This window comes from Salmo trutta, chromosome 2 (genome assembly GCF_901001165.1).
Source record: "Salmo trutta chromosome 2, fSalTru1.1, whole genome shotgun sequence".
Classification (NCBI taxonomy): Eukaryota; Metazoa; Chordata; class Actinopteri; order Salmoniformes; family Salmonidae; genus Salmo; species Salmo trutta.
In genome coordinates, this window is record NC_042958.1 from 52,841,444 (window position 1) to 52,868,402 (window position 26,959).

General features: G+C 41.7%; 1 protein-coding gene across 4 annotated transcripts in view; it reads right to left on the bottom strand.

Annotated features, from left to right (window-relative positions):
- The window catches only part of LOC115157023 (cGMP-dependent protein kinase 1), a 190,902-nt gene that overhangs the window by 12,408 nt on the left and 151,535 nt on the right, over positions 1-26,959 (bottom strand). For all 4 annotated transcript variants that reach the window (XM_029704900.1, XM_029704908.1, XM_029704883.1 and 1 more), the window contains exons 8-9: positions 20,153-20,218; positions 5,667-5,741 (exon numbers count right to left, since the gene is read on the bottom strand). In XM_029704900.1, coding sequence (XP_029560760.1) covers positions 5,667-5,741; positions 20,153-20,218 — 141 coding nt within the window. The remainder of the gene's footprint in view (positions 1-5,666; positions 5,742-20,152; positions 20,219-26,959) is intronic.

Sequence of the window (26,959 nt, forward strand, 5' to 3'; positions counted from 1 at the left end):
GCTAATTTATTTAAAACAAAAACCAGAAATACCTTATTTACATAAGTATTCAGACCCTTTCTGCAGCATTGAAGGTCCCCAAGAACACAGTGGCCTCCATAATTCTTAAATGAAAGACGCTTGGAACCACCAAGACTCTTCGTAGAGCTGGCTGCCCGGCCAAATTGAGCAATTGGGGGAGAAGGGTCTTGGTCAAGGGTCTTGACCAAGAACCCAATGGTCACTCTGACAGAGCTCCAGAGTTCCTCTGTGGAGATGGGATAACCCTCCAGAAGGACAACCATCTCTGCAGCACTCCACCAATCAGGCCTTTATGGTAGAGTGGCCAGGCGGAAGTCACTCCTCAGTAAAAGGCACATGACAGCCCGCTTGGAGTTTGCCAAAAGGCACCTAAAGACTCTCAGACCATGAGAAACAAGATTCTCTGGTCTGATGAAATCAAGATTAAACTCTTTGGCCTGAATGCTAAGTGTCACGTCTGGAGAAAACCTGGCTCCAGCCCCATGGTGAATCATGGTAGTGGCAACATCATGCTGCGGGGATGTTATTCAGCGGCAGGGACTGGGAGACTAATCAGGATCGAGGCAAAGATGAACGGAGCAAAGTACAGAGAAATCCTTGATGAAAACCTGCTCCAGAGCGCTCAGGACCTCAGACTGGGGTGAAGGTTCACCTTCCAACAGGACAATGACCCTGAATGTCCTTGAGTGGCCCAGCCAGAGCCCGAACTTGAACCCGATCGAACATCTGTGCAGCAACGCTCCCCATTCAACCTGACAGAGCTTGAGAGGATCTGCAGAGAAGAGTCTGAGAAACTCCCCAAATACAGGTGTGCCAAGCTTGTAGCATCATACCCAAGAAGACTCGAGGCTGTAATTGTTGCCAAAGGTGCTTGAACAAAGTACTGAGTAATGGGTCTGAATACTTATGTAAATGTGATATTTCAGGTTTTTTTTATATCAATTAGCAAGAATGTATAAAAAATAAACCGTTTTTTCTTTGTTACTATGGTGTATTGTGTGTAGAGTGATAAGGGGAAAAACACAATTGAATCAATTTTAGAATAAGGCTGTATCGTAACAAAATGTGGAAAAAGTCAAGAGGGTCTGAATACGTTCCGAAGGTACTGTAAATTCACCAGAATGTATGTAATCTGATGAAGATTAGCTCATAGAACAGAAGCTATAAGACCTCCTAAGCCTGTGTTTACCACAGACCTTATTTCCGGCGTTCATCCAAAACACCTCCAAAAAGCCTCATAGGCTTTGGCTAACAAGCCATGGCAGAGTTTGTGTCTATTGCTCTCTATAGTAAATAGATTCTGCACAAAAATGCACAACACTTACGATACCATGACAACAACAGTTGTTAGAGATGATGGAGGAACCACAAAAGGATCTTGAGGGGTCTATGGCCTGTTTCATTACCAATTCATTCTCAATTTAGGATTTGGCCATTTGTGACTGTGAACAGCTGGCTTTGAAGTCAATGAATCAGCTCCTGTACTAAGGATCACTGACCACTAGAGGGGGTACTTGCATCATTTTCAAATGATATAAAGTAGTATTGAAAGAGCTTCACTATGCAAATTCATTGTACCCATCATAGTGAGTAATGTCTCTATGTTATGCAGAAGAAGGCATGGGAATAATACACTAGGGACTGCAGTACACCAACATAAAATACTTACAGCCAAATGAAATGCTATCTGAGACACACACACCAGGCCCCCTGACAATGGAGGACACTGCTGCATATATAGCTAGGGACAGATGAACTCCTCATGACTCTAGGGACAGATGCACTCCTCATGACTCTAGGGATGGATGAACTACTCATGACTCTAGTGACAGATGAACTCCTCATGACTCTAGGGACAGATGAACTCATGGCTCTAGGGACAGATGACCTCCTCTTGACTCTAGGGACAGATGAACTCCTCATGACTCTAGGGACAGATGAACTCCTCATGACTCTAGGGACAGATTAACTCCTCATGACTCTAGGGACAGATGAACTCATGGCTCTAGGGACAGATGACCTCCTCTTGACTCTAGGGACAGATCAACTCCTCATGGCTCTAGGCTAGGGACAGATGTCCTCCTCATGGCTCTAGGCTAGGGACAGATGAACTCCTCATGACTCTAGGGACAGATGAACTCCTCATGACTCTAGGGACAGATGACCTCCTCATGACTCTAGGGACAGATGAACTCCTCATGACTCTAGGGACAGATGAACTGCTCATGGCTCTAGGCTAGGGACAGATGTCCTCCTCATGGCTCTAGGGACAGATTAACTCCTCATGGCTCTACGCTAGTGACAGATGCCCTCCTCATGGCTCTAGGCTAGGGACAGATGAACTCCTCATGACTCTAGGGACAGATGAACTCCTCATGACTCTAGGGACAGATGAACTCCTCATGACTCTAGGGACAGATGACTCCTCATGGCTCTAGGCTAGGGACAGATGTCCTCCTCATGGCTCTAGGCTAGGGACAGATGAACTCCTCATGACTCTAGGGACAGATGAACTCCTCATGACTCTAGGGAAAGATGAACTCCTCATGACTCTAGGGACAGATGAACTCCTCATGACTCTAGGGACAGATGAACTCCTCATGACTCTAGGGACAGATGAACTCCTCATGGCTCTAGGGACAGATGACCTCCTCATGGCTCTAGGGACAGATGGGCTCTTCATGGCTCTAGGCTAGGGACAGATGTCCTCCTCATGGCTCTAGGCTAGGGACAGATGAACTCCTCATGACTCTAGGGACAGATGTCCTCCTCATGGCTCTAGGGACAGATGTCCTCCTCATGGCTCTAGGGACAGATGTCCTCCTCATGGCTCTAGGGACAGATGTCCTCCTCATGACTCTAGGGACAGATGAACTCATGGCTCTAGGGACAGATGACCTCCTCTTGACTCTAGGGACAGATGAACTCCTCATGGCTCTAGGCTAGGGACAGATGTCCTCCTCATGGCTCTAGGCTAGGGACAGATGAACTCCTCATGGCTCTAGGCTAGGGACAGATGAACTCCTCATGGCTCTAGGGACAGATGTCCTCCTCATGGCTCTAGGGACAGATGTCCTCCTCATGGCTCTAGGGACAGATGTCCTCCTCATGGCTCTAGGCTAGGGACAGATGTCCTCCTCATGGCTCTAGGCTAGGGACAGATGTCCTCCTCATGGCTCTAGGGACAGATGTCCTCCTCATGGCTCCAGGCTAGGGACAGATGTCCTCCTCATGGCTCTAGGGACAGATAGGCTCTTCATGGCTCTAGGGACAGATGTCCTCCTCATGGCTGTAGGGACAGATGTCCTCTTCATGGCTCTAGGCTAGGGACAGATGTCCTCTTCATGGCTCTAGGCTAGGGACAGATGTCCTCCTCATGGCTCTAGGGACAGATGTCCTCCTCATGGCCCGGGGGACAGATGGCCTTTCCTCATGGCTCTAGGGACAGATAACCTTCCTCATGGCTCTAGGGACAGATGTCCTCTTCATGGCTCTAGGGACAGATAACCTTCCTCATGGCCCTGGGGACAGATAACCTTCCTCATGGCCCTGGGGACAGATAACCTTCCTCATGGCTCTAGGGACAGATAACCTTCCTCATGGCCCTGGGGACAGATAACCTTCCTCATGGCTCTATGGACAGATAACCTTCCTCATGGCCCTGGGGACAGATAACCTTCCTCATGGCCCTGGGGACAGATAACCTTCCTCATGGCCCTGGGGACAGATAACCTTCCTCATGGCTCTAGGGACAGATAACCTTCCTCATGGCTCTAGGGACAGATAACAGACTCCTTGCTGTCCCCAGTCCACCTGGCCATGCTGCTGCTCCAGTTTCAACTGTTCTGCCTGCGGCTACGGAACCCTGACCTGTTCACCGGACGTGCTTGTTGCACCCTCGACAATTACTATGATTATTATTATTTGACCATGCTGGTCATTTACGAACATTTTAACATCTTGACCATGTTCTGTTATAATATCCACCCGGCACAGCCAGAAGAGGACTGGCCACCCCTCATAGCCTGGTTCCTCTCTAGGTTTCTTCCTAGGTTTTTGGCCTTTCTCAGGAGTTTTTCCTAGGGAGTTTTTCCCAGCCACCGTGCTTCTTTCACATGCATTGCTTGCTGTTTGGGGTTTTAGGCTGGGTTTCTGTACAGCACTTTGAGATTTCAGCTGATGTACGAAGGGCTATATAAATAAATTTGATTTGATTTGATTTGATAACCTTCCTCATGGCCCTGGGGACAGATAACCTTCCTCATGGCCCTGGGGACAGATAACCTTCCTCATGGCTCTAGGGACAGATAACCCTCCTCATGGCTCTAGGGACAGATAACCTTCCTCATGGCCCTGGGGACAGATAACCTTCCTCATGGCTCTAGGGACAGATAACCTTCCTCATGGCCCTGGGGACAGATAACCTTCCTCATGGCCCTGGGGACAGATAACCTTCCTCATGGCCCTGGGGACAGATAACCTTCCTCATGGCCCTGGGGACAGATAACCTTCCTCATGGCCCTGGGGACAGATAACCTTCCTCATGGCCCTGGGGACAGATAACCTTCCTCATGGCCCTGGGGACAGATAACCTTCCTCATGGCCCTGGGGAGAGATAACCTTCCTCATGGCCCTGGGGACAGATGGGCTCCTCATGGCTTAGGGACAAATGTCCTCCCCATGGCTCTAGGGACCAGACGAGTCCGACTACTCTGTCACCATGATGTGTTATCTGGACTGTACGTTTGTGAGCGAGCCCCCTCATGCAGACAGTAACCCACGTCAATGACAAACATGGAATTTAATTGCACGCCATTTAACATAGGAGTTGTCCAATACCTAAATATCTGCTTTGAGTTGATGAAAACAATGGTTAATATTATCTCAAAGAACATGCAGTTTGTTGCTTGACGTACTTCAGCAGCAAAAACAGGAGAGCGGAATGTTTCCAAACTCTGTTATGATAACAATATGTTCCCGTTACACGGATCCATTTTCAAGAGCAGCATGTATCGTTAGCCTGCTTACTACCCAACTACAATATGTTCTGAGGTCAGCGAAATACAAACCCAATGTGTCTTCTCTAATTAAAATGACAAGCTGAAGACAAGACCACTATAACTGATTCACTATTAACAGTTGGATTCCTCATATTCCTCATTTCCCCACCAATCAGGAAATCAAGAAAGCATTCTAAACTCCAGAGCTCAATAATTGTAGCAGGGACTGGGGTAGGATTCATATGTAACTTAAGCCATTGGGCTGGATGAAGTTTCTCTTTATGGAAAGCCGGTGCAGCAGAGATAATTATATCCAGGAAGAGGTCAGAGGAACGGCAAGACAGATGAAACAAGACTAATTAACGCCATGCATCGACAACAACCTCATCTGGTTTTGCAATGGCTAGGGGAGTTTAGTGTTCATGAGGTGTGTGTTTGGGGCTGAAGGGTATTGTTATAATGAGGTGTGCTTGAGTGGTGTTAGTTACATGTATATATATATACAGTATTTAGTGTATATGTATGTATGGGTGTATAAGGAAACGGGAATATGTGTGATGCTAATGATACCCTGTATGTAGACGATACACAATTTTGGACATCGGATGCATGTAGGGAACTGTATGTGAAGAGTGAGATACTTACTTGGCTTTGGCCCCTGCATCCTCATAGCCTTTGTTTGAGACATCCTCGAGGCCCCCGATCAAGTGCTTAAATGAACTGAAAGTGAACACAGAGTCACATTAATCATTGACTACCTAAAACATCTAGGTTACATTAACTTATGGTTGCTGCCCAATGATCTCTCCTTAAACATCTAGGTTACATTAACTTATGGTTGTATCCCAATGATCTCTCCTTAAACACCTAGGTTACAATAACTTATGGTTGTATCCCAATGATCTCTCCTAAAACACCTAGGTTACAATAACTTATGGTTGTATCCCAATGATCTCTCCTAAAACACCTAGGTTACAATAACTTATGGTTGTATCCCAATGATCTCTCCTAAAACACCTAGGTTACAATAACTTATGGTTGTATCCCAATGATCTCTCCTAAAACACCTAGGTTACATTAACTTATGGTTGTATCCCAATGATCTCTCCTAAAACACCTAGGTTACAATAACTTATGGTTGTATCCCAATGATCTCTCCTTAAACACCTAGGTTACATTATGTTATGGTTGTATCCCAATGATCTCTCCTAAAACACCTAGGTTACAATAACTTATGGTTGCTGCCCAGTGATCTCTCCTTAAACACCTAGGTTACATTATGTTATGGTTGTATCCCAATGATCTCTCCTTAAACACCTAGGTTACATTATGTTATGGTTGTATCCCAATGATCTCTCCTAAAACACCTAGGTTACAATAACTTATGGTTGCTGCCCAGTGATCTCTCCTTAAACACCTAGGTTACATTATGTTATGGTTGTATCCCAATGATCTCTCCTAAAACAACTAGGTTACATTATGTTATGGTTGTATCCCAATGATCTCTCCTAAAACACCTAGGTTACAATAACTTATGGTTGCTGCCCAGTGATCTCTCCTTAAACACCTAGGTTACATTATGTTATGGTTGTATCCCAATGATATCTCCTAAAACACCTAGGTTACAATAACTTATGGTTGTATCCCAATGATCTCTCCTTAAACACCTAGGTTACATTATGTTATGGTTGTATCCCAATGATCTCTCCTAAAACACAAATGATGGAAAACAGCCCATGCCTACGCCAATCCAATGCTTTTACATTTGTGGGGAGTAGTCAACGAGTGCACACTTCAGGAGGAAGGAGAGATTATTGGGACGTAGCCATGCTGCTATTGTTACAAATGTTCACTGAGTTCAGAATTATTCATACGAGACACAGGAGGGCAGCAAATCACCACTAGCATCTGTCACAAAAATCTATCTCGGAAAAGAGCTTTGAGCAGAGTGAGCTAATTTGATGAATTTGAGACAATGTTTGAATAGCAGCAAACATAATTCCCTGTTTAATTTTGTGCTGGTTGAGCCACAACATTGTAATTGAGCAAAGCAAAAGCGTGGTATCTCCCATTTTGGTTCCAAATGAATCACACTAAGTAGGTTTGCTGTAACATGTTAAAAATAGGTTAAAAGATGGCTACTGCTACTGGGACAAAACTGTCTTTGAATAGTACTTTCCCTTCCCAAACAACTTCAGTGTTAATGTAACATCCATCTCAGAGTACTCACTCTATAGAATAGATTGTTATTATTATGAAACTATACATAGTCTATTTATGCTTTAGAGGATTGAATCATTTTGATTAAACCTCTCATAATAATGAGACGCATGGGAGGAGAGCAGACATGCTTGTCTCAGTTTGACGGAGGAAATGCTTTAGAACAATCAAAAGATCTGATTGTTCAAAAGCAACATAGTAGATTGAATTGAAGTTTTATATCCGTTCTTTTGGAAGTCAACAGAATAATGTCTGCTGGCCCACACTTTGAACATTCAAAAGGCAATCCTAAATTTTCTGTCACAGACAAGATATGATAGACTTTAGCTGTTCCAAAGGGTAAATATATTTATCAATGTTACTGTCAAGGTAAACAAGGATGACTGCTTGTCTGAAATGTAATTTATTTACCTGACAAGGTATTTTTTTAGATGCAATCTTCCATTGTTTCTTTGAGTTAGTATTTAAACCCTACACTTACTTACACTTTATCAGGGAGTTGGCAACTGTCAAAATGTCATAATATAATACATTTAAAGATGAAAGAAAAAATAAATGACTGACAGCTAAACCTTGAAATCCTATCTGAGGCCTCCTCTTATCTCAGAGTAGTAGACAAATATCTGCATATTAAAATAACCAGATTATGATGACTAGTCATTATTTCCCTTAAAATGCTTCATCTTTCCCTTTTAGGGTGAGCAGGTTTTTATCATTAAGTGTCCTTCTGTGCTGTTTTTAGCCATCTGTTTCCGAAGCGCCTGAAACCATCTGAGGGGCGAAGAGGGGTCTGATTACCACACAGCATTTCAGTGAGAGGGGGCAGGTTGGAAGACCGGACATTTAAATGTGACACATCTGAGCCCTGTCTGAGGAGTGATGAATCTGGGGCTTTTTCCTCCCAGCAGGCAACAGTGCTGAAAAGCGTTTGTCTGGGCCATTGTGTGCTGAGAGGCGGTGAGGCGGCCTCATGTTCCAAAACAGAATACTCACTCTCCCATGTGCCCCCCATTTCCTGTCCACTGCCCTCCCTTTCTACCACCCAACTCATTACCTTCCCTTCCAGCTCCTACCAGTAATTCAACATTATATTGATGGTGAAATATCAACTCAGTGCTGGTAAATGTATCACCAGAGCATGATTTGGCATCCTTTGACTCTCCTAATAGTCATTCATGGGAACCCATGGTTATGAGGCCATGGCTATAATCACCACAGATATAGATAAATATACACAGTTATGTCTGAAGTTTATGAGTCTGCTCTCACAGGGGTTAGATTCAAGTGTCAGACCGTTAAGAATTTTGACAAGGATCTTTAAAAAAATAGTTTTGAGAAATAGTAATCACACAATCAACATTACTTAAGGTAAGTGTGAGAGAATATCTGATCTCGGATGAGGTTAGGCTACAACTGTCACATCTCCCTGACAGTTATGAACTCATTATGTGAAATTTATGTCTAGACTGTAGGAGTTTATTATCATTTCGTGACTTGGCCGCTGCAAAAAGATTCCGATATCATCCAGGAATACTGACCCATGATTGGCAATAAAGGGTATTTCAAGTGTGAACTGCTTTGCTCTAAATATAGACCTACAAGCTGACCCATTTAAAGTTGTATTCTTAGTGTGCCTCTTCTATAAAAGCCCATATACAAGCTGTCCACTCCCACTGGATAAGGTCGAGTTGCCATATAAATGTGATTGATATTAGTGATGCACAAGACTTAAGAAGTTCATAGCCCAGAGTAGGGCTTCCCAAACTCGGCTCCACTCAGCTTATCATTGCTATTTCTTCCTGACCACACTGTTCGTCTCCCTGTCCAAGCGTATGTTTGGTACCAAGTCTACACCAAAATGGCACCCTATTCTCAATATAGTGCACTACCCCATGGACCCTGGTCAAAAGTAATGCACTATATAGGGATTTATTTTATTAGGATCCCCATTAGCCAACGCCAATGGCGATAGCAAGTCTAACTGGGGTCTGAAACATAACGAAGAAGACATTACAGACAAAAGACTTTTGACATACATTTAAAAACCTGAACATGTAGTGTGTGCATCTATCAGTTACACATACTGTACATTCCAGTACACCATCACAACAAGAAGGTCACATGGGGGAGAGGCGTTGTGCCGTGAGGTGTTGCATTATTTGTTTTTTTGAACCAGGTTTGCTGTTCCCTAGTGCTATATGAGGTGGAGTTCCATGCAATCATGGCTAGGGCTGTGGCAGTTATGACATTTTTTCAGCCGGTGATTGTCAAGCAAATAACTGCCGGTCTCACGGTAATTGACCGTTAATTTACATAAACACATTTAGCATCTCTTGGCTTCCACACATTGATGCAGACCTTTGGAACATCTACATTTTAAAAAGTCTAATAAATCCATGTAATATAGCCTACACCTTCACAATACATCCATTATTTATTTTATACAGGTCTAAAGAAACATGTAGTCTATTTCAGAAGAACAAAATAGCATACTCTGAGTTGTTCTTGTTAGGCCCTGATCTGGCTATGCAATATGGTGTCTGCCATATTGCCAGATTTAGCAGACAAGATTTAGCAGACACGATTTGCTTAGAATTCCATGGCATTATTTTACAGTTTGAAGAATACAATTGACCATAGTTGAATAAAATAGAACGGATATTTTCTCCAAACAATTTGAGAGATTGCGCACATCCGGCTATTCTGTGTTGAGCGGTTAACAAAGAAACAGGTACTCCTATATGCTTAAGTTATTTACATAACTTTAGTTCTGATACAAATGTTGGGCTATATGTTTTGATTTTTAATACATTCTAAGGCTGCATGATATGACTAATGATGATCTGAAGAAAGTTGCATGAAAGGCATGAGCTCTGCATAGTTTTTTATGTGCAGGCTGTACACATTTCATCAGTCTCTCATTCACAATTTGACAAGCAGTTGATAATGCCTTGAATTTCCCGGCTGCATCCCGTTTCTGTGGCCGTAATGCCCCCTAAAAGAATCCATGGCTTTTGCGCCCAATGTCTGTAATAATTATAATCCCCTTCTCCCAGCTGTGTGCCTAAGCACCTCTCACTCACATGCCTCTCTAAACAGGTGATCAGGTCTTTTCTCACAGGCTACAAGTGAAGACAGACACATCAGGGAAGCAACTGCACGAGTCTGTATCCAATTCCGAGGCGCATATTGAATTGGAATACATGTCCACATTTACTTTTCATGGGCCAACAAGATGAGTAGGCCTAACGAACAGCAAAAGCACTAGCCTATGTCAATCTACTATCCCCCATGGTACGAAAGTTGACCTATTCTATTCTGTGCAATAAATAAATATTACAAACATAGTCTGGGACAGTTATGGGATGCGATAGATCCCAAATTAATACAACCACCAACATTTAAAAAACTGTTTTAAGCAATGAGCCTGACGCAACAAATGAGAATGTTTAACTTAAAATGTTAATAAACTGTTAGGTTATTTCTTCACATTTTAAGCACAGCAATGCGCACACGGCAGTAGGCTATAAGTGTGAGTTTTCCATTAGCAGGAAAACACCATTCTCAAAAGTGACCGCAAATGCGATTATACATGTAATGCTTTTATTATAAAGGTGGATTTATATGGTGAAAATGTACTTGAAACTCACATGCTGCATATGTATGCCAGTTAGGCTCTACACCCGTTGTAAAACGGATTAATGTGCTTCATTTTAAAAAGTTATTTGGCCACTTTAGTTGTGATACAAACCTTTTCAAAACATGTAGGTCTATGGGCAATGCTACATGAGGTGTGCGACTATGATTTGGAAAAAGTCGTAAAAAAAGCATGCACTATTTCTTGCCTTAAACTGAACATCATAGGATTATATTGTCACCCATCACACTAATCTTGATTTAATCTTGTCTTTACATATACTAAATATTATATGTGTGAAATTCATTTTGAATTAGAATGGACTATTATCATGCACCTGTCTAAAAACAGGGGCAGCAGAAAGAAATACATGTCATCTTTGCACCTAAATAGCAAATGGAGGATGCTTTTCCCGTGGTTCATTTTCATGCCAGCCAGGTAGGCTATACTCCTGTTGTAAAGAAAAGCAATGTTCTTAATATTATGAAAGTTTAGGAAAAAATATAGTAGGCCTAGACTATAGAAATCTGAGGGGACCTCCTCTTTTTAGAAAAGGCCATCAACCCGTTTTCTCACGCAATTGCATAGCCTATAGAAATGTTGTGCAACATGAGCTCCTGGGCTCTCATGAAGTGTTTGATTAGATTTTTGATTACATTTGCATTGACAAGAGTGTGGAATTTGGAATTTGACTGCTGTCATGACTCGTAACCGCCGGTGTGGCGGTAATACGTTCACCGTAACAGCCCTAATCATGGCTCTGTGTAATGCTGTACGTTTCCTTAAATTTGTTCTCGACTTGAGGACTGTGAAAAAAACCCTGGTGGCATGTCTGGTGGGGAAAGTGTGTGTGTCAGTGCTGTGTTTAAGTTGATTATGCAAACAATTTGGAATTTCCAACACATTAATGTTTCTTATAAAAACAAGAAGTGATGCAGTCAGTCTTCCCTCAACTCAAGCCAAGAGAGACTGGCATGCATATTATTGATATTTGCCCTCTCATTACAATGAAGAGCAACATGTGGAGCACTGTTCTGGGCCAACTGCAGCTTAACTAGGTCCTTCTTTGCAGCACTTGACCATATGACTGGACAATAGATCAAACTAGAGCCTGCAAGACTTGCTTTGTGGAGCGTGGTGTCAAAAAAGCAGAGGTTCTCTTTATCACGGACAGACCTCGCCGCATCTTTCCAACCATTTAATCAATATGTTTTGACTATGAAGGTTTACAATCTAAGGTAAAACTAAGTAATTTAGTCTCCTCAACATGTCCAACAGCCACACCATTAATTACCAGATTCAGCTGAGGTCTAGAACTTAGGGGATTTGTACCAAATACATTGCTCTTAGTTTTAGAGAGTACAGGACCAATTTATTATTGGTCACCCATTGAAAAACTGACTGCAACTCTTTGTTTAGGGTTGCAGTGATTTCACTAGCTGTGGTTGCTGACGCTTATTGGGCGTTGAATCATCAGTATACATGGACACATAGGCTTGGTAAAAAAAAGTGACAGGTCATTGGTAAAAATATAAAAGAGTAGAGGGCTGTAACGGCTGTCTTCAGAAATGAACCAAGGCGCAGCAGGTATGTGAATACTCATATTTAATTACCCAAAAAAGGAGTAAAGCATCCACAGGAAACAATAACACGACAGCAACAGTTTGCAGGCTAACAAACGCAGTGCAAAACAACCACCCACAACCCCAAAGAAAAACACACACACCTATATAGGACTTCCAATCAAAGGCAACTCAACACACCTGCCTTCAATTGGAAGTCCCAATCAACAACACAAACATCCCATACACAAAACTGCCACGTCCTGACCCCAAAACTAAAACAATAGCTCCATCTGCTGGTCAGGACGAGACAAGGGCTAAGAGAGCTGCCTTGCAGTACACAACACTTCACATGTTTAACATTAGAGAATTTCCATTAAAGAAAACCCTCTGTGTTATATTAGATAGATAGCTCTAAATCCATGATATGGCAAAGGTTGAAAAGCTACAGGACACATTTTTTCAACAACAGGTTATGGTCAATAAAATCAAAGGCAGCACTGAAATCTAACAGTACAGGTACCACAATCTTGTTATTATCAATTTATTTCAACCAATCATCATTAATGTGTGTCAGTTGAGTGCCCTTCTCTATAAGCAATGCTATAAGCATTGTTAATTTGTTTACAGAGAAATAGCATTGTATTTGGTCAAACACAATTTCTTCCAACATTTTGCTAAGACCTGGCAGCAAGCTGATAGGTCAGCTGTTAGAACCAGTAAAGGCTGCTTTACCATTCTTGGGTAGCAGAATGACTTTGGCTTTCCTCCAGGCCTGAGGACAAAAACTTTCCTCTAGACTCATATTAAAGATATGACATATAGGAGTGCCTATAGACTCAGCTACCCTCCTCATTAGCTTTCCATGTAAGTTGTCAACGCCAGGAGGTTTGTCATTATTGATTGATAACAATACTTGTCCACCTCTTCCACACTAATTTTACAAAATTAAAACTTACAATGCTTTTCTTTCATTATTTTTTATCGTTTTATGCATGAATACGATGGCTCACTTTTCGTTGCTGGCATTTCCTGCCTAACTTTGCCCACTAATCATTCAAATAATTGGCAATGTCAAATGGTGATGAATAAGCCATCTGATTGGATGAAATAAGGAGTTGAATTGGTCTTTCTGCCCATCATTTCATATGAAGTACTATTTCCATCGTTCTGTCCATCATTGATCTTGGCTTCATAATACAGTTCCTTCTTTTTTTGGAATGGGGTGTTATTTCAGACACACTCCAGGAATCCCACCACACCACAGCGATCACATCATTATGTGCATGACAACGGCATGACGACAGAGGGAGCACAGTGTGGCAGCCAGAACAAGCCCTCTCTAATGGCCTTGGCCATACAGCTTTCAGCCGGCCAATGTGATAAAATTAATGGTGGCTTTCCTGCAGAGAGAAAGGTGAATGGTCCACTCTTTTCTCCAGTGTTGGTCTGCTGTGCTGGGATTGCCTTTTTTTAGCCTTGCCTCTGGCTCTGAGCTACACAGACCCAGACAGAGACACACAGAGGCCCAGACCACAAACAGCGAGTGCTGATGGGTCTGTGAGGAGGTACAGGCTCAGTCTACCATGCTGTGCACAGCACTCCATCCCCAGTCCCACTGTTTTACAAAGCTGGGTGTCATTCAAAACAGGAACCTTTTCAGTCTCCTTTATATGATGTTTTAATTGTATAGTTGTAGCCACCTTTTCAATGTGGTGAAGGTATTTGTTCTGATTAGGAATAGATGGCATAGTATTGATCAGTGATTAATTATCTGTAACCAATGATATGGACCAATAACAATCTTGCTAAAATATACTGATCCTATAGTCACCCTACTGTTAACCATTAATCATTATGATGAGGTAATGCACTGCAGTACATTGTTTTTTCATGGCAGTAAAGGGTTAATCAATAAACCGTGCACAGGCTACTACCCTACAGGCTACTACCCTACAGGCTACTACCCTACAGGCTACTACCTACAGGCTACTACCCTAAAGGCTACTACTAAAAGCCTACAGGCTACTACCCTACAGGTTACTACTCTACAGGCTACTGCTCTACAGGCTACTACCCTAAAGGCTACTACCCTACAGGCTACTACTAAAAGCCTACAGGCTACTACCCTACAGGCTACTACTCTTTGGGCTACTACTACTACCCTACAGGTTACTACTCTACAGGCTACTACCCTAAAGGCTACTACCCTAAAGGCTACTGCTCTACAGGCTACTGCTCTACAGGCTACTACCCTAAAGGCTACTACCCTAAAGGCTACTACCCTAAAGGCTACTACTAAAAGCCTACAGGCTACTACCCTACAGGCTACTACTCTTTGGGCTACTACCACTACCCTACAGGTTACTACCCTAAAGGCTACTACCCTAAAGGCTACTGCTCTACAGGCTACTACCCTAAAGGCTACTACCCTAAAGGCTACTACCCTAAATGCTACTACTAAAAGCCTACAGGCTACTACCCTACAGGCTACTACTCTTTGGGCTACTACCACTACCCTACAGGTTACTACCCTAAAGGCTACTACCCTACAGGCTACTACTCTTTGGGCTACTACCACTACCCTACAGGTTACTACCCTAAAGGCTACTACCCTAAAGGCTACTGCTCTACAGGCTACTACCCTACAGGCTACTACCCTACAGGGTACTACTAATACCTTACAGGCTACTTACTACCCTTCAGGCTACTACCCTACAGGCTACTACCCTACAGGCTACTACCCTAAAGACTACTGCTCTACAGGCTACTGCTCTACAGGCTACTAGCCTACAGGCTACTACCCTACAGAAAAACACTATCGTAAGATCCAAGATGGCAGCATGTCAAGTCGTTTGTCTGTGACTAGTAGATTTTAACTGACTAATAATCTATTCATTTATGGTGGAGCAAATCCACAATTTCCTTGCTGTGTAGTGCAAACTATTTTGTTTTGCTGGTGTAAAGATCGTGGGTCTCCCTCAACTCGGACACATATTTTTTCCGCTATTTGCACTTCTTTACTTCAAGTTTACCTAAGTAACCCTTTCTCTGGATGGCCTGGGTTCTATCCTCAGCTTTCCCTCGCGGAGTGTCTCGTCCATATTTTTTCCGCTATTTGCACTTCTTTACTTGAAGTTTACCAAAGTAACCCTCTCTCTGGATGGCCTGGGTTCTATCCTCAGCTCTCCACCCAGCTGTCAGAGGCAGCTCAACAATCCCCAACCTGTTCTCTCAATCGACCCCCACACCCAATCTACTCACACGCACACACACTCATACATACACACAGTCCCTCTCTCCCCTTACCTTTCCTTGACCTGTATTTCTTACATCTCTCAGAGAAAATGTCCATTTTCGTGGTATTGCTTTGTGCACTGACTTTACTGAACTCTGGAGAAAATGAACATTGTCGCTGTGTGAGTACATCGGACAATGTGCTCTCCCGTCCATTAGACATTTTGTGTGCGGGAACTCGCTCTTTTCCACACAGTCCACTTGTCCAAGTGCCGATGCATTTGTGATTTTATTTATCCTTTATTTAACTAGGCAGGTCAGTTAAGAACAAATTCTTATTTACAATGACGGCCTACCGGGGAACAGGTGGGTTAACTGCCTTGTTCAGGGGCAGAACGACAGCATTTTACCTTGTCAGCTCGGGGATTCACTTCCAAAGTCTAATGGTTTTAAATTACTGTTTTGTATTGTCTGGAAACTCACTTGTAGAATTCGCTTGCATTAGGTCTCTTAAAAAAGAGAAGCCGCGCAAGGTTATTAAACAGATGTGCCTACTTATTCTTCTTTTGTTGATATTTTTTATTTGTTATCTAACCTTTAATTTAATATTGATATCATGGTAAAGTGCAACCTAAAACCCTGGCCCTGATGTGCAATGTCTCCAACCCCCCTCTGATTTTAAATCTAGATCTGGTTTTAGTAAGTAGCCTGTTGTCATAAATGGATGGGGTTAGGATTTGGGCTAAATCAACTGATGCTGATGTAACTGTGTTTCTGAAACCTGGCTCAGCAAGCCTGTTCTTGATAAGGATATTTGTATAAATGGTTACAATGTGTATCGCACTGCTCGAGTTAAGAAAGGTGGGGGTGTGGCTATATATGTAAAGACTAAATTCCTTGTAAGTGTGGCAAAGTCTGTAACTATTTGTAAACAGTTGGAATTTCTTGCTTTGAATCTTGGGGTTTCAAAGGGTCTCTCTATAACTGTGATTGGCTGTTAGACCCCCCCTCTGCCCTCTATAACTGTGATTGGCTGTTAGACCCCCCCCCCCTCTGCTCTCGGTGATGCATTTTCTTCTCTGATGCACCTTATGTCTAAACTTCGTTACAGTGAAATGATCTTGATTGGTGAACTCAACTAGTGTTGGTTAAAGCCGGTGTCTGATGATTTAAAAATGGTTTGTAATTCTATGAATCTTACCCAGTTGATTAACTCACCCACTCGCTCAAATCTCAAATGCCCAGAGAAATCTACCCTGATTGATTTTATATTGACAAATGTATCACATAAATATTCTGGTGTTTTTTTTGTAATGATTTAAGTGACTATTGTGCTGTTGTTGCTGTTAGAAATACTAAGGTTCCTAAGACAAACCCATGCTTTATTCATAAGAGAAATCTTAAGAGTTTTAATGAGCAGGCTTTCTTTCATGATTTGTTTTATTTTGTCTGGAGCAAGATTGAGCTTATTCCTGATGTGGAAACTGGCTGGAAATTCTTTCATTATGTTTTTCTCCAAATAGTAAACAAACATGCTCCATTCCGCAGGTTCAGGGTTAAAGGGAGGGATAATCCATGGTTTTCTTCTGAGCTGTCTTGTATTATTCATAAACGTAATCTAGCCTGGGCTAAAGCAAGGAAATCATGTACTGATGATGATTGGCTTCTTTCTAGGCCATTACGAAACAAGTGTTATTTTCTTCTCAGGAAGGCCGAGTCTGAATATTTTATGTCTGTTACCACTGATAACCTGAATGACCATAGAACGTTTTGGAAGGCTAATAAGTCTATGTCTGTTAACAGTAATGTTAAAGAATTACCGTCATGCGTATTGAAGGACTCTGTTGCTGTATATGAAAACTGAAATGCTGAATTGTTTCAATGAGCACTTTGTATCATCTGGTAGGCTGTTTGAGTCAGTGTCCTCTGTCTCTGTACAGCCCTGTGTGAATGAACCAGTGAGAGCTGGTCAGACTTTTAGATTTTTGCCATTCTCAGTGCAGGAGGTACATAAAGCCCTGAAATCCTTAGATCAGAGAAAGCCTGCAGGTCCTGATCTTCTTGATCCCTGCTTTTTAAAACTGGCAGCTGATTTCATAGCTGAACCACTTACATATCTGTTCAATCTAACCCTGGAATGTAATGAAATTCCAAAGATCTGGAAATCAGCATTTGTCCTGCCACTTTTAAAAGGGCACTTTGAAAAGGGGGAGATCCAACTTTTTTTAAACAATTATAGGCCAATCTCAAAGCTGTCACCCCTGGTGAAAATACTTGAAACCCTTCTTAGTGAACAGCTAAAAGTTTTTATATATATACTAACTATTTTATCAATGTACCAATCGGGCTTCAGGAAGAAGCATAGCACAATTACAGCAGCCATGAAGGTTTTAACTGATATCACTGAAGCCCTTGACAAAAAACAGCACTGTGTCTCACTTTTTATTGATCTTTCTTTTGATACAGTTGATCATGCTATACTGAGGCAGAGGTTGTCGAGTGTAGGTCTTTCGGCGCATGCAGTTGCATGGTTTGCTAACTATCTGTCTGATAGAACTCACTGCACTCAATTTTATGGGCTCGTGTCTGTTAAATTGTCTGTCTGTAATGGTGTGCCCCCGGGTTCTGTACTTGGTCCCATCTTATTCACTATTTATATAAATAATTTAGACAAAAATTAGCAAAATGTGCAACTTCACTTTCATGTTGATGATACTGTTTTTTATTGTTGTGCCTCGTCTCTCACAAAAGCTTTCCAGAACTTGCAAACTGCTTTTTATACTGTTCAACATACCTTGTGTCAATCGAAGCTTATCCTCAATACTGACTAAACTAGAATAATGGTGTTTTCTAAAGCAAGAAATAGACCTCTGAACCTTTCACCTATTACTACCTGTCAGAGCAATGAGATTGAGACTGTAATCTCATATAAATATCTTGGAAATTTAATTGATGACGACCTCTCTTTTAAATTGCATATTCAACAACTTACAAAAAAATTTAAGCTGAAATTGGGATTTTTTTTTAGCAATAAGCCCTGTTTTTCTTTTGAAGCCAGAAGGAGGCTAGTATCAGCTACATTTATGCCTTTCCTAGACTATGGGGATATTTTATATATGAACGCTTCCGCTCAGTGTTTGAGATCAATTGACACCCTGAGGTGGCCATGGAGCATCGAGATTTATTTTTAACTGCAAAACCCTTAAGCATCACTGCACTTTATATACCAGGGTTGGCTGGTATATAAAGTGCACTTGTAGGCTCAGTCACTGGTGTACTTTTATTTACAATGGCATTTTGTGTTTACTACCATTTTTTGGGGGCATTTTTATTGTTCAGAAATGTGGTGGGTACTCTTCGTTTGCAGGACTTTATCCTGCTAACTGTTCCAAATGTCCGAACTGAATTTGATGAAAGGGCTTTATTGTACTCTGCGCCATCGGCTTGGAACGCCTTACAAAATACTTTTAAACTGGAAGAACTTGTCCCGATTGGTGTTTTTAAATCATTGATGAAGGATTTTAAGGCTGATTCCCTGACCAGTCAATGTTTTTAATTTGCTGTTTTAGGATTTTGTTATACTCTTGTGAATTCTCTGGTATTTTATTAGATTACCTGTAGTTTTTAATCTTGTCTGTCTATAATTGTGTAATGACAGGCTAATACTCTAAAGGCTACTACTCTACAGAATACTACTACTACTCTACAGGCTACTACTACTACTCCACAGGCTACTACCCTACAGGCTACTACCCTACAGGCTACTACCCTACAGGCTACTACCCTACAGGCTACCACTCCACAGGCTACTACTCTACAGACTACTACACTAGAGGCAACTACTACTAAACTACAGATTACTAATCTATAGGCTACTACACTACAGGCTACTACTCTACAGGCTACTACCCTACAGGCCAAGACACTACAGGCTTCTACTACTACCTTACAGGCTACCAATCTACAGGCTACTACCCGACAGGCTACCACAGGCTACTGCTCTACAGGCTACTACTACTACCCTACAGGCCACTACTCTTCAGGCTACTACTCTACAGGCTACTACTACTATTCTACAGACTACTACTATACAGGCTACTACTACTACCCTATAGGCTACTGCTCTATTTAGATACTGAATACTGCACTGTTGGGAAGGGATGCAAAGCTTTCAGTAATTTACCAAAGTTACCAGAATCTTCAGTGATTAACAGAAAATCTATGCCAATCTTTTTATATCTTTAGTAATTTATCCTTGAATAACTTTTTAAAAAAATCATATTGTCCATGAGTTTCTAGAGAAAAAAGCCTAATTAATGAAAAAAAAATTCTAAGATACCAAAATGCTGGTAGTTTATTGGTAAAGTTCACTGGTAAAGTTTCCAGTAACAAACCTCCCTTTACGACCCTACTGTTGGGAAGGGCATGCAAGTTAAGCATTTCACTGTACTTGTGTAACAAATAAAACTACTTACTCTCTGTCAATAACCAGGCAGGTGACAGCTTCAGCAGCGATCACATTAGCCGTCCTGATGTCCTCGCTGTGGGGACACGAAGTGACAGCACATCAGTCAAAGGTATACCCACATTCATGTTGGCTAATATTCATGTTCAATTCTAGTTAGATTAAGCCTTAAGGGAATAATGTTTTCAAAAAATGTGAATACAGAATTGCAAACATACCATTCAACACATCCTATAAATTGTAAATAGTCATGATCGTAATCTCTACAGTTATCTATGCTGTCATTGGAATCCCCTTCACTGTAACCTGAAGAAGTGTTTCCCCAATCACTTTAATCTGTGTCAGTGGTATCTATAATGACCTGCGATCCACCTGTGAAAACATCAACACACACACACACACACCAATCTGGCACCAGCTCAACTGATATTAGTCTGAGGGAGAGAGAGGGTCTTATCCTAACTGATGCTTGTGAAAGGTCACATCCAGCAGCTGTGCAGCATGATAATTACAGTGAGGTGAAAGAGTTAATAACACACTGTCCATCAACACAGAGGGGATGGTACTGTAGAGCTACAACACATTGCTGAAAGAGGCTATCTATTGTAGGTTTTCCTGAGCCTAGAGTACCAGTAAATTGTTATCCCTAAAGAGCATCAACTGCAAGATATCAGTAAGAGACAAATATACCAGGAGACCACTTCCGAAGACTATTAGACTAAGTTCTTATTGGTGGATGCATGTAACTTACTGTATATCACAATACTGAATGCGGGATGCCCAGATGATTTGAAGAATGAGAGGGGAATATCCAGCCCAGGGTAACAAATGAGCCCTCTAATAGACAGACCAGGGAGACCAGCTGTGATTTCCCCCACAGCTCATGGACGAGGCAACAATTCCCTGGACTTCACAAGAACACCCTGGGATTCAAAAGGCTCAGGCTGAGGTGGCCATTTCACACAGATTACATCACAGTTGTTGCTAGCCGACCACCCACCTAGCCTTACACATTCATTTCAATGCTTCGGTACACAGCTGATATCTGTAAGGAGATACCTCCCAACGAGGGAGTAGGATGCCATTCTTCAAGCCAATTAGCACGTATTATGGCAGGGAGATGGAAACATCTACAATACACTATAGACTACAGCTGCTATATCACCAGATACCTCCCAGTGAAATGAGAGGAGAGCTTTCTAGAGATAGGATGCCACATATCATTGCAGGGAGAGAAAAACATATCCCACATCAAACATTATATAACTACTATGAGCTTCGAGGGAGGGCACTAGACAGGGAAATATTTGTATTTATTTAACCTTTATTTAACATAGGCAAGTCAGTTAAGAACAAATTCTTATTTACAATGACGGCCTACACCGGGCAAACCCGGACGACGCTGGGCCAATTGCCCTATGGGACTCCTGATCACGGCCGGTTGTGATACAGCCTGGAATCGAACCAGGGTGTCTGTAGGAAGCCTCTAGCACTAAGATGCATTGCCTTAGAGAGAGAGAGAGAGAGAGAGAGAGAGAAACATAGATGCTGGCTAGATTGAGCCAGGCATAGCCATGCTGCAGAGATCAATTTGAGCCTTAGTAGACCATGCCTTCACCGCCGCCAATCAACTACCAGTGAGAGTGCAGCCTGGAGGAAAGGTTATGGTTGTCAATCTCACCGGAAATGTGTGCACAGAACAAAGACTAGGGGGAAATATAAATGCCATAGGCATTTAAGGCCTCAGTTTATCACAAACCAGCCAAAAGAGTCCACAGATTACGAGAGATGCCAGGAAAAACAAAGGCTTTGTAAAGTAGCTTATAGCTGGTCAGGCTGCTCATGCCAACTGCCAAACTAACTCCGGCGAAATTAGACATTCACTCTGCTGACCAGTCTGCTCTCTTTGGCTCAGTAGCTGGAAGGCTCTGGCAATGAATTGAGCACTGATTGGTGCTAAAGATTATTGGGCAAAGTTCAGGCAGGTACTGTACGTGTACCCATGTGTGGCTGAGAAGGAAAAAGAAAGATGTGTGTGTGTGTGTGTGTGTGTGTGTGTGTTTGAGAGAGAGAGAGGAGTCCTGACATCTCCCTTATAGCCAATAATTAGCCTTAATGTGAGGGACATGGTGTTTTGTTTAAAGCAGATATGAAAGTCCACTTAGCATACAACCTCCTCCACATCAAAGCCTGTAATCCACTTAAAACCATTTAACCACAAGGACTATAGTGCTGTCCTGTCTGTAGTCAACTCTTCACGACTCACTCCCCTCCTCCCCCAAGGCTGCTCTAGCATGCACATATCGCTAAAGATCAATGTCAGCGTCTTGGGTAAACAGCACGGCCCCTTTCTCAAGCACTGATTGATTTGCTAAACACAGTAATAATGGAGAAGACTGTGCTAATTAAGACAAAGGAGAGATCAAAGGGAGAGAGGCAGATTTGGAGATATAGCGTCTTTCAAAGTCTAACTAATACACCACCATAGCTCATTATGTCCTAGCTGTTCAGGGCTGTGACTGCTACTCTGGTGAACATCGAAGCAGCGTATAACAAGATATCCTTGTCTTTGTTTGTTGTGGGGAAAAAACAGGAATTGTAATGCTATTAACTAACGAGAGGACACCCCAGTGAGATACAATACATTTATTGCGTTTTCCAATTATATGGACAAATTTAAATTATGTATTTAGTCTAGCAACAAAACACATACAGTTGAAGTCGGAAGTTTACATACACTTAGGTTGGAGTCATTAAAACTCGCTTTTCAACCACTCCACAAATTTCTTGTTAACAAACTATAGTTTTGGCAAGTCGGTTAGGACATCTACTTTGTGCATGACAAGTAATTTTTACAACAATTGTTTACAGATAGATTATTTCACTTATAATTCACTGTATCACAATTCCAGTGGGTCAGAAGTTTACATACACTGTTTACATACACTGTATGTACTGTGCACTGTGCCTTTTTTGACTGTGCCTTTAAACAGCTTGGAAAATTCCAGAAACTGATGTCATGGCTTTAGAAGCTTCTGATAGGCTAATTGACATAATTTCAGTCAATTGGAAGTGTACCTGTGGATGTACTTCACGGCCTACCTTCAAACTCAGTGCCTCTTTGCTTGACATCATGGGAAAATCAAAGAAATCAGCCAAGACCTCAGAAAAAACATTGTAGACCTCCACAAGTCTGGTTCATCCTTGGGAGCATTTTCCAAACGCTTGAAAGTACCACGTTCATCTGTACAAACAATAGTACGCAAGTATAAACACCATGGGACCACGCTGCCGCCATACCGCTCAGGAAGGAGACGCGTTCTGTCTCCTATAGATGAACGTACTTTGGTGAGAAAAGTTCAAATCAATCCCAGAACAACAGCAAAGGACCTTGTGAGGATGCTGGAGGAAACAGGTACAAAGTATCTATATCACAGTAAAACGAGTCCTATATTGACATAACCTGAAAGGCCGCTCAGCAAGGAAGAAGCCACTGCTCCAAAACCGCCATAAAAAAGACAGACTACGGTTTGCAACTGCACATGGGGACAAAGATCATACTTTTTGGAGACATGCCCTCTGGTCTGATGAAACAAAAATAGAACTGTTTGGCCATAATGACCATCATTATGTTTGGAGGAAAAAGGGGGAGGCTTGCAAGCCGAAGAACACCATCCCAACCGTGAAGCACGGTGGTGGCAGCATCATGTTGTGGGGGGGGCTTTGCTGCAGGAGGGACTGGTGCACTTCACAAAATAGATGGCATCATGAGGCAGGAAAATTACGTGGATATATTGAAGCAACATCTCAAGACATCAGTCAGGAAGTTAAAGCTTGGTCGCAAATGGGTCTTCCAAATGGACAGTGACCCCAAGCATACTTCCAAAGTTGTGGCAAAATGGCTTAAGGACAACAAAGTCAAGGTATTGGAGTGGCCATCACAAAGCCCTGACCTCAATCCTATAGAAAATGTGTGTCACGTCGTGTGTGTAGGTGGCAGGGAAGTCAGGCACAGGAGAAAGAAACTTGGTGTAACTGGAGTAGTTTAATAAAGTAAAAACAAACTCCAAAACCAAATTACATAATAAAATAAACGTGGGTACACTAACCCGTCGTGCACCAATCCAAAAACACAAGCACATAACAACAAACAATCTCTGACAAGGACATGAAGGGAAACAGAGGGTTAAATACACAACATGTAATGAATGGGATTGGAACCAGGTGTGTAGGAAGACAAGACAAAACCAATGGAAAATCAAAAATGGATCAATGATGGCTAGAAGACCGGTGACGTCGACCGCCGAGCACCGCCCGAACAAGGAGGGGCATCGACTTCGGCAGAAGTCGTGACAGTGTGGGCAGAACTGAAAAAGTGTGTGCGAGCAAGGAGGTCTACAAACCTGACTCAGTTACACCAGCTCTGTCAGGAGGAATGGGCCAAAATTCACCCAACTTATTGTGGGAAGCTTGTGGAAGGCTACCTGAAATGTTTGACGTAAGTTAAACAATTTAAAGGCAATGCTACCAAACACTAATTGAGTGTATGTAAACTTCTGACCCACTGGGAATGTGATGAAAGAAATAAAAGCTGAAATAAATAATTCTCTCTACTATTATTCTGACATTTCACATTCTTAATATAAAGTGTTGATCCTAACTGACCTAAGACATGGAATTTTTACTAGGATTAAATGTCAGGAATTGTGAAAAACTGAGTTTAAATGTATTTGGCTAAGGTGTATGTGAACTTCCGACTTCAACTGTACAATCTATCAAAACTAATTCTGTTCTCATTATTATGCCTTAATGTGATTCATAATTGTATTATCTACATTATTCAGTAGAACCATACTAAACTGTCTGTTTACACCTTCAGGTTTTATATTTAGTTACTATACTTGATCTGTTTAAGCTTTCATGTACTTTTCTTTCTGAAAAACAACGGAAGTTATATAAAACTTTTAAGTTGCAGGTATTTGAAAATGTCTACGTTGGTCAGTCCAAATTGCTTTTTAATTCTGTTATGGAAATAATTGTATTTCCTAATTATCAAGTCATTTACGGTTCCTATGCATTTAGTTTTCAATGTGGGCCAATTTGTCGGTGAATTCTGAAAAGCCAAGGATTGATCCAAAGGGATGTGCTTTTAGGGAGTGATATTGGTCCTTGTAGGATCCGTTTAATTTTCTTCCATGTCATAATGTTGTTAACTATGACGTTGTTAAGGTGCTTAGCTCCATCCTTTGAAAACAGACACCTGAGAAGATTCTGGGGGAAAGCATGCACCTCTTCAATATGTACCCATTCTTTCTCTTTAGTGCATTTAATAATATGTTGCAAGTAAAAGCCTTGGGTTGTGAGTTGATACAATTCCAAATCTGGGAGGTTAAAACCACCCTCAGATTTAGGGACATGTACAACTTCATTTATTCTATGAGTTTTATTTCCCCATATAAAGTCTGTTATGGCCGAGTGTATATTTATTATTTCCCCATATAAAGTCTGTTATGGCCGAGTGTATATTTATTATTTCCCCATATAAAGTCTGTTATGGCCGAGTATATATTTATTATTTCCCCATATAAAGTCTGTTATGGCCGAGTGTATATTTATTATTTCCCCATATAAAGTCTGTTATGGCCGAGTATACATTTTCTTAAGAATGTATTTTATATCACAAAATGTTGATCTGAAACCTTTTGGACATCAGAGCAATGTTGAGGGAATTCTATTTGAGTCAGAAAAATGATATGATAGGTAAGATATACAAAACTTTGCAGAAAGCCTATCCAAATGACAATCTATTTAAACTATTGGAACCGAGACTTAAAAAGAACTGATATTGGCACAAGATGGAGTGAGTGTTGAAACATAACAAATGAATATACAGTTAATGAACATGTACAGTTAATCCAGTATAAACTAATGTACAAAATGTATTATGCAAGAGACAAAATTCACAAATTCTACAGCACAACGTCAGAGTCGTGTCTTAAGTGTAAAACTAACAGTGACTCAATGACACATGCCTTCTGGGAGTACTATAAAGTCCAAACGTTATGGGCGGAGTTAGAAAGTGGGCTGTCAGACGTTTTACAATATACATTTACTTTCAATCCATCTATCTGCATATTTCAAGACAAGGCAAATGAGGGTGCGGTGAGATTGATTTTAAAAAACGGGAAATCAAAAGACCCTCCACCGTGAGGACAGTGGATGAATCAAATATATTATTATGTAAATATAAAACAAAACAAAATGTGGGCTGCAGAGAGAAACAAAATCGTACAATTTTAAGACATATGGTACAAAGTATTATAAGCACTGGAGATATCCAAAGGATGAAGAATGAGAGCTAATGTTATTGTGAGATGGGCAGGAAGGGTGTGGTGGGAACACGTGGGTCTGAGCAAGTGTGATATCATGAATGTTTGTTGAAATTTAAGTATGTAAATGTTAAATTGTTCTTGTCAATGTATGTTTTATATTGTAAATACAACTTTAAAAAATTGACCAAACTTCAGACTGTTGCAAATGTTAGCTTGGCCCATTGACTATCCACCACTGAAGCCACCATAGCCACCTGAGGGCTGACATAGCTCGAGGGAACACCAGGAGGCACTGTCTCTTTCAATCACAGCCTGACACTGGGTTTAATAATCCCTCCCTGATACTTTCACCCCTCTCTCCTCTCTCTCCTCTCCTCGCTTCTAACCGGAGCTGGGAGCAGGTCACTGTGCCACAAAACCACTGTGCCTATCCCCTCACTGCCTCCAGTCAGCCAATCAAAACAGCCCGTAGACTCCTAACTGAC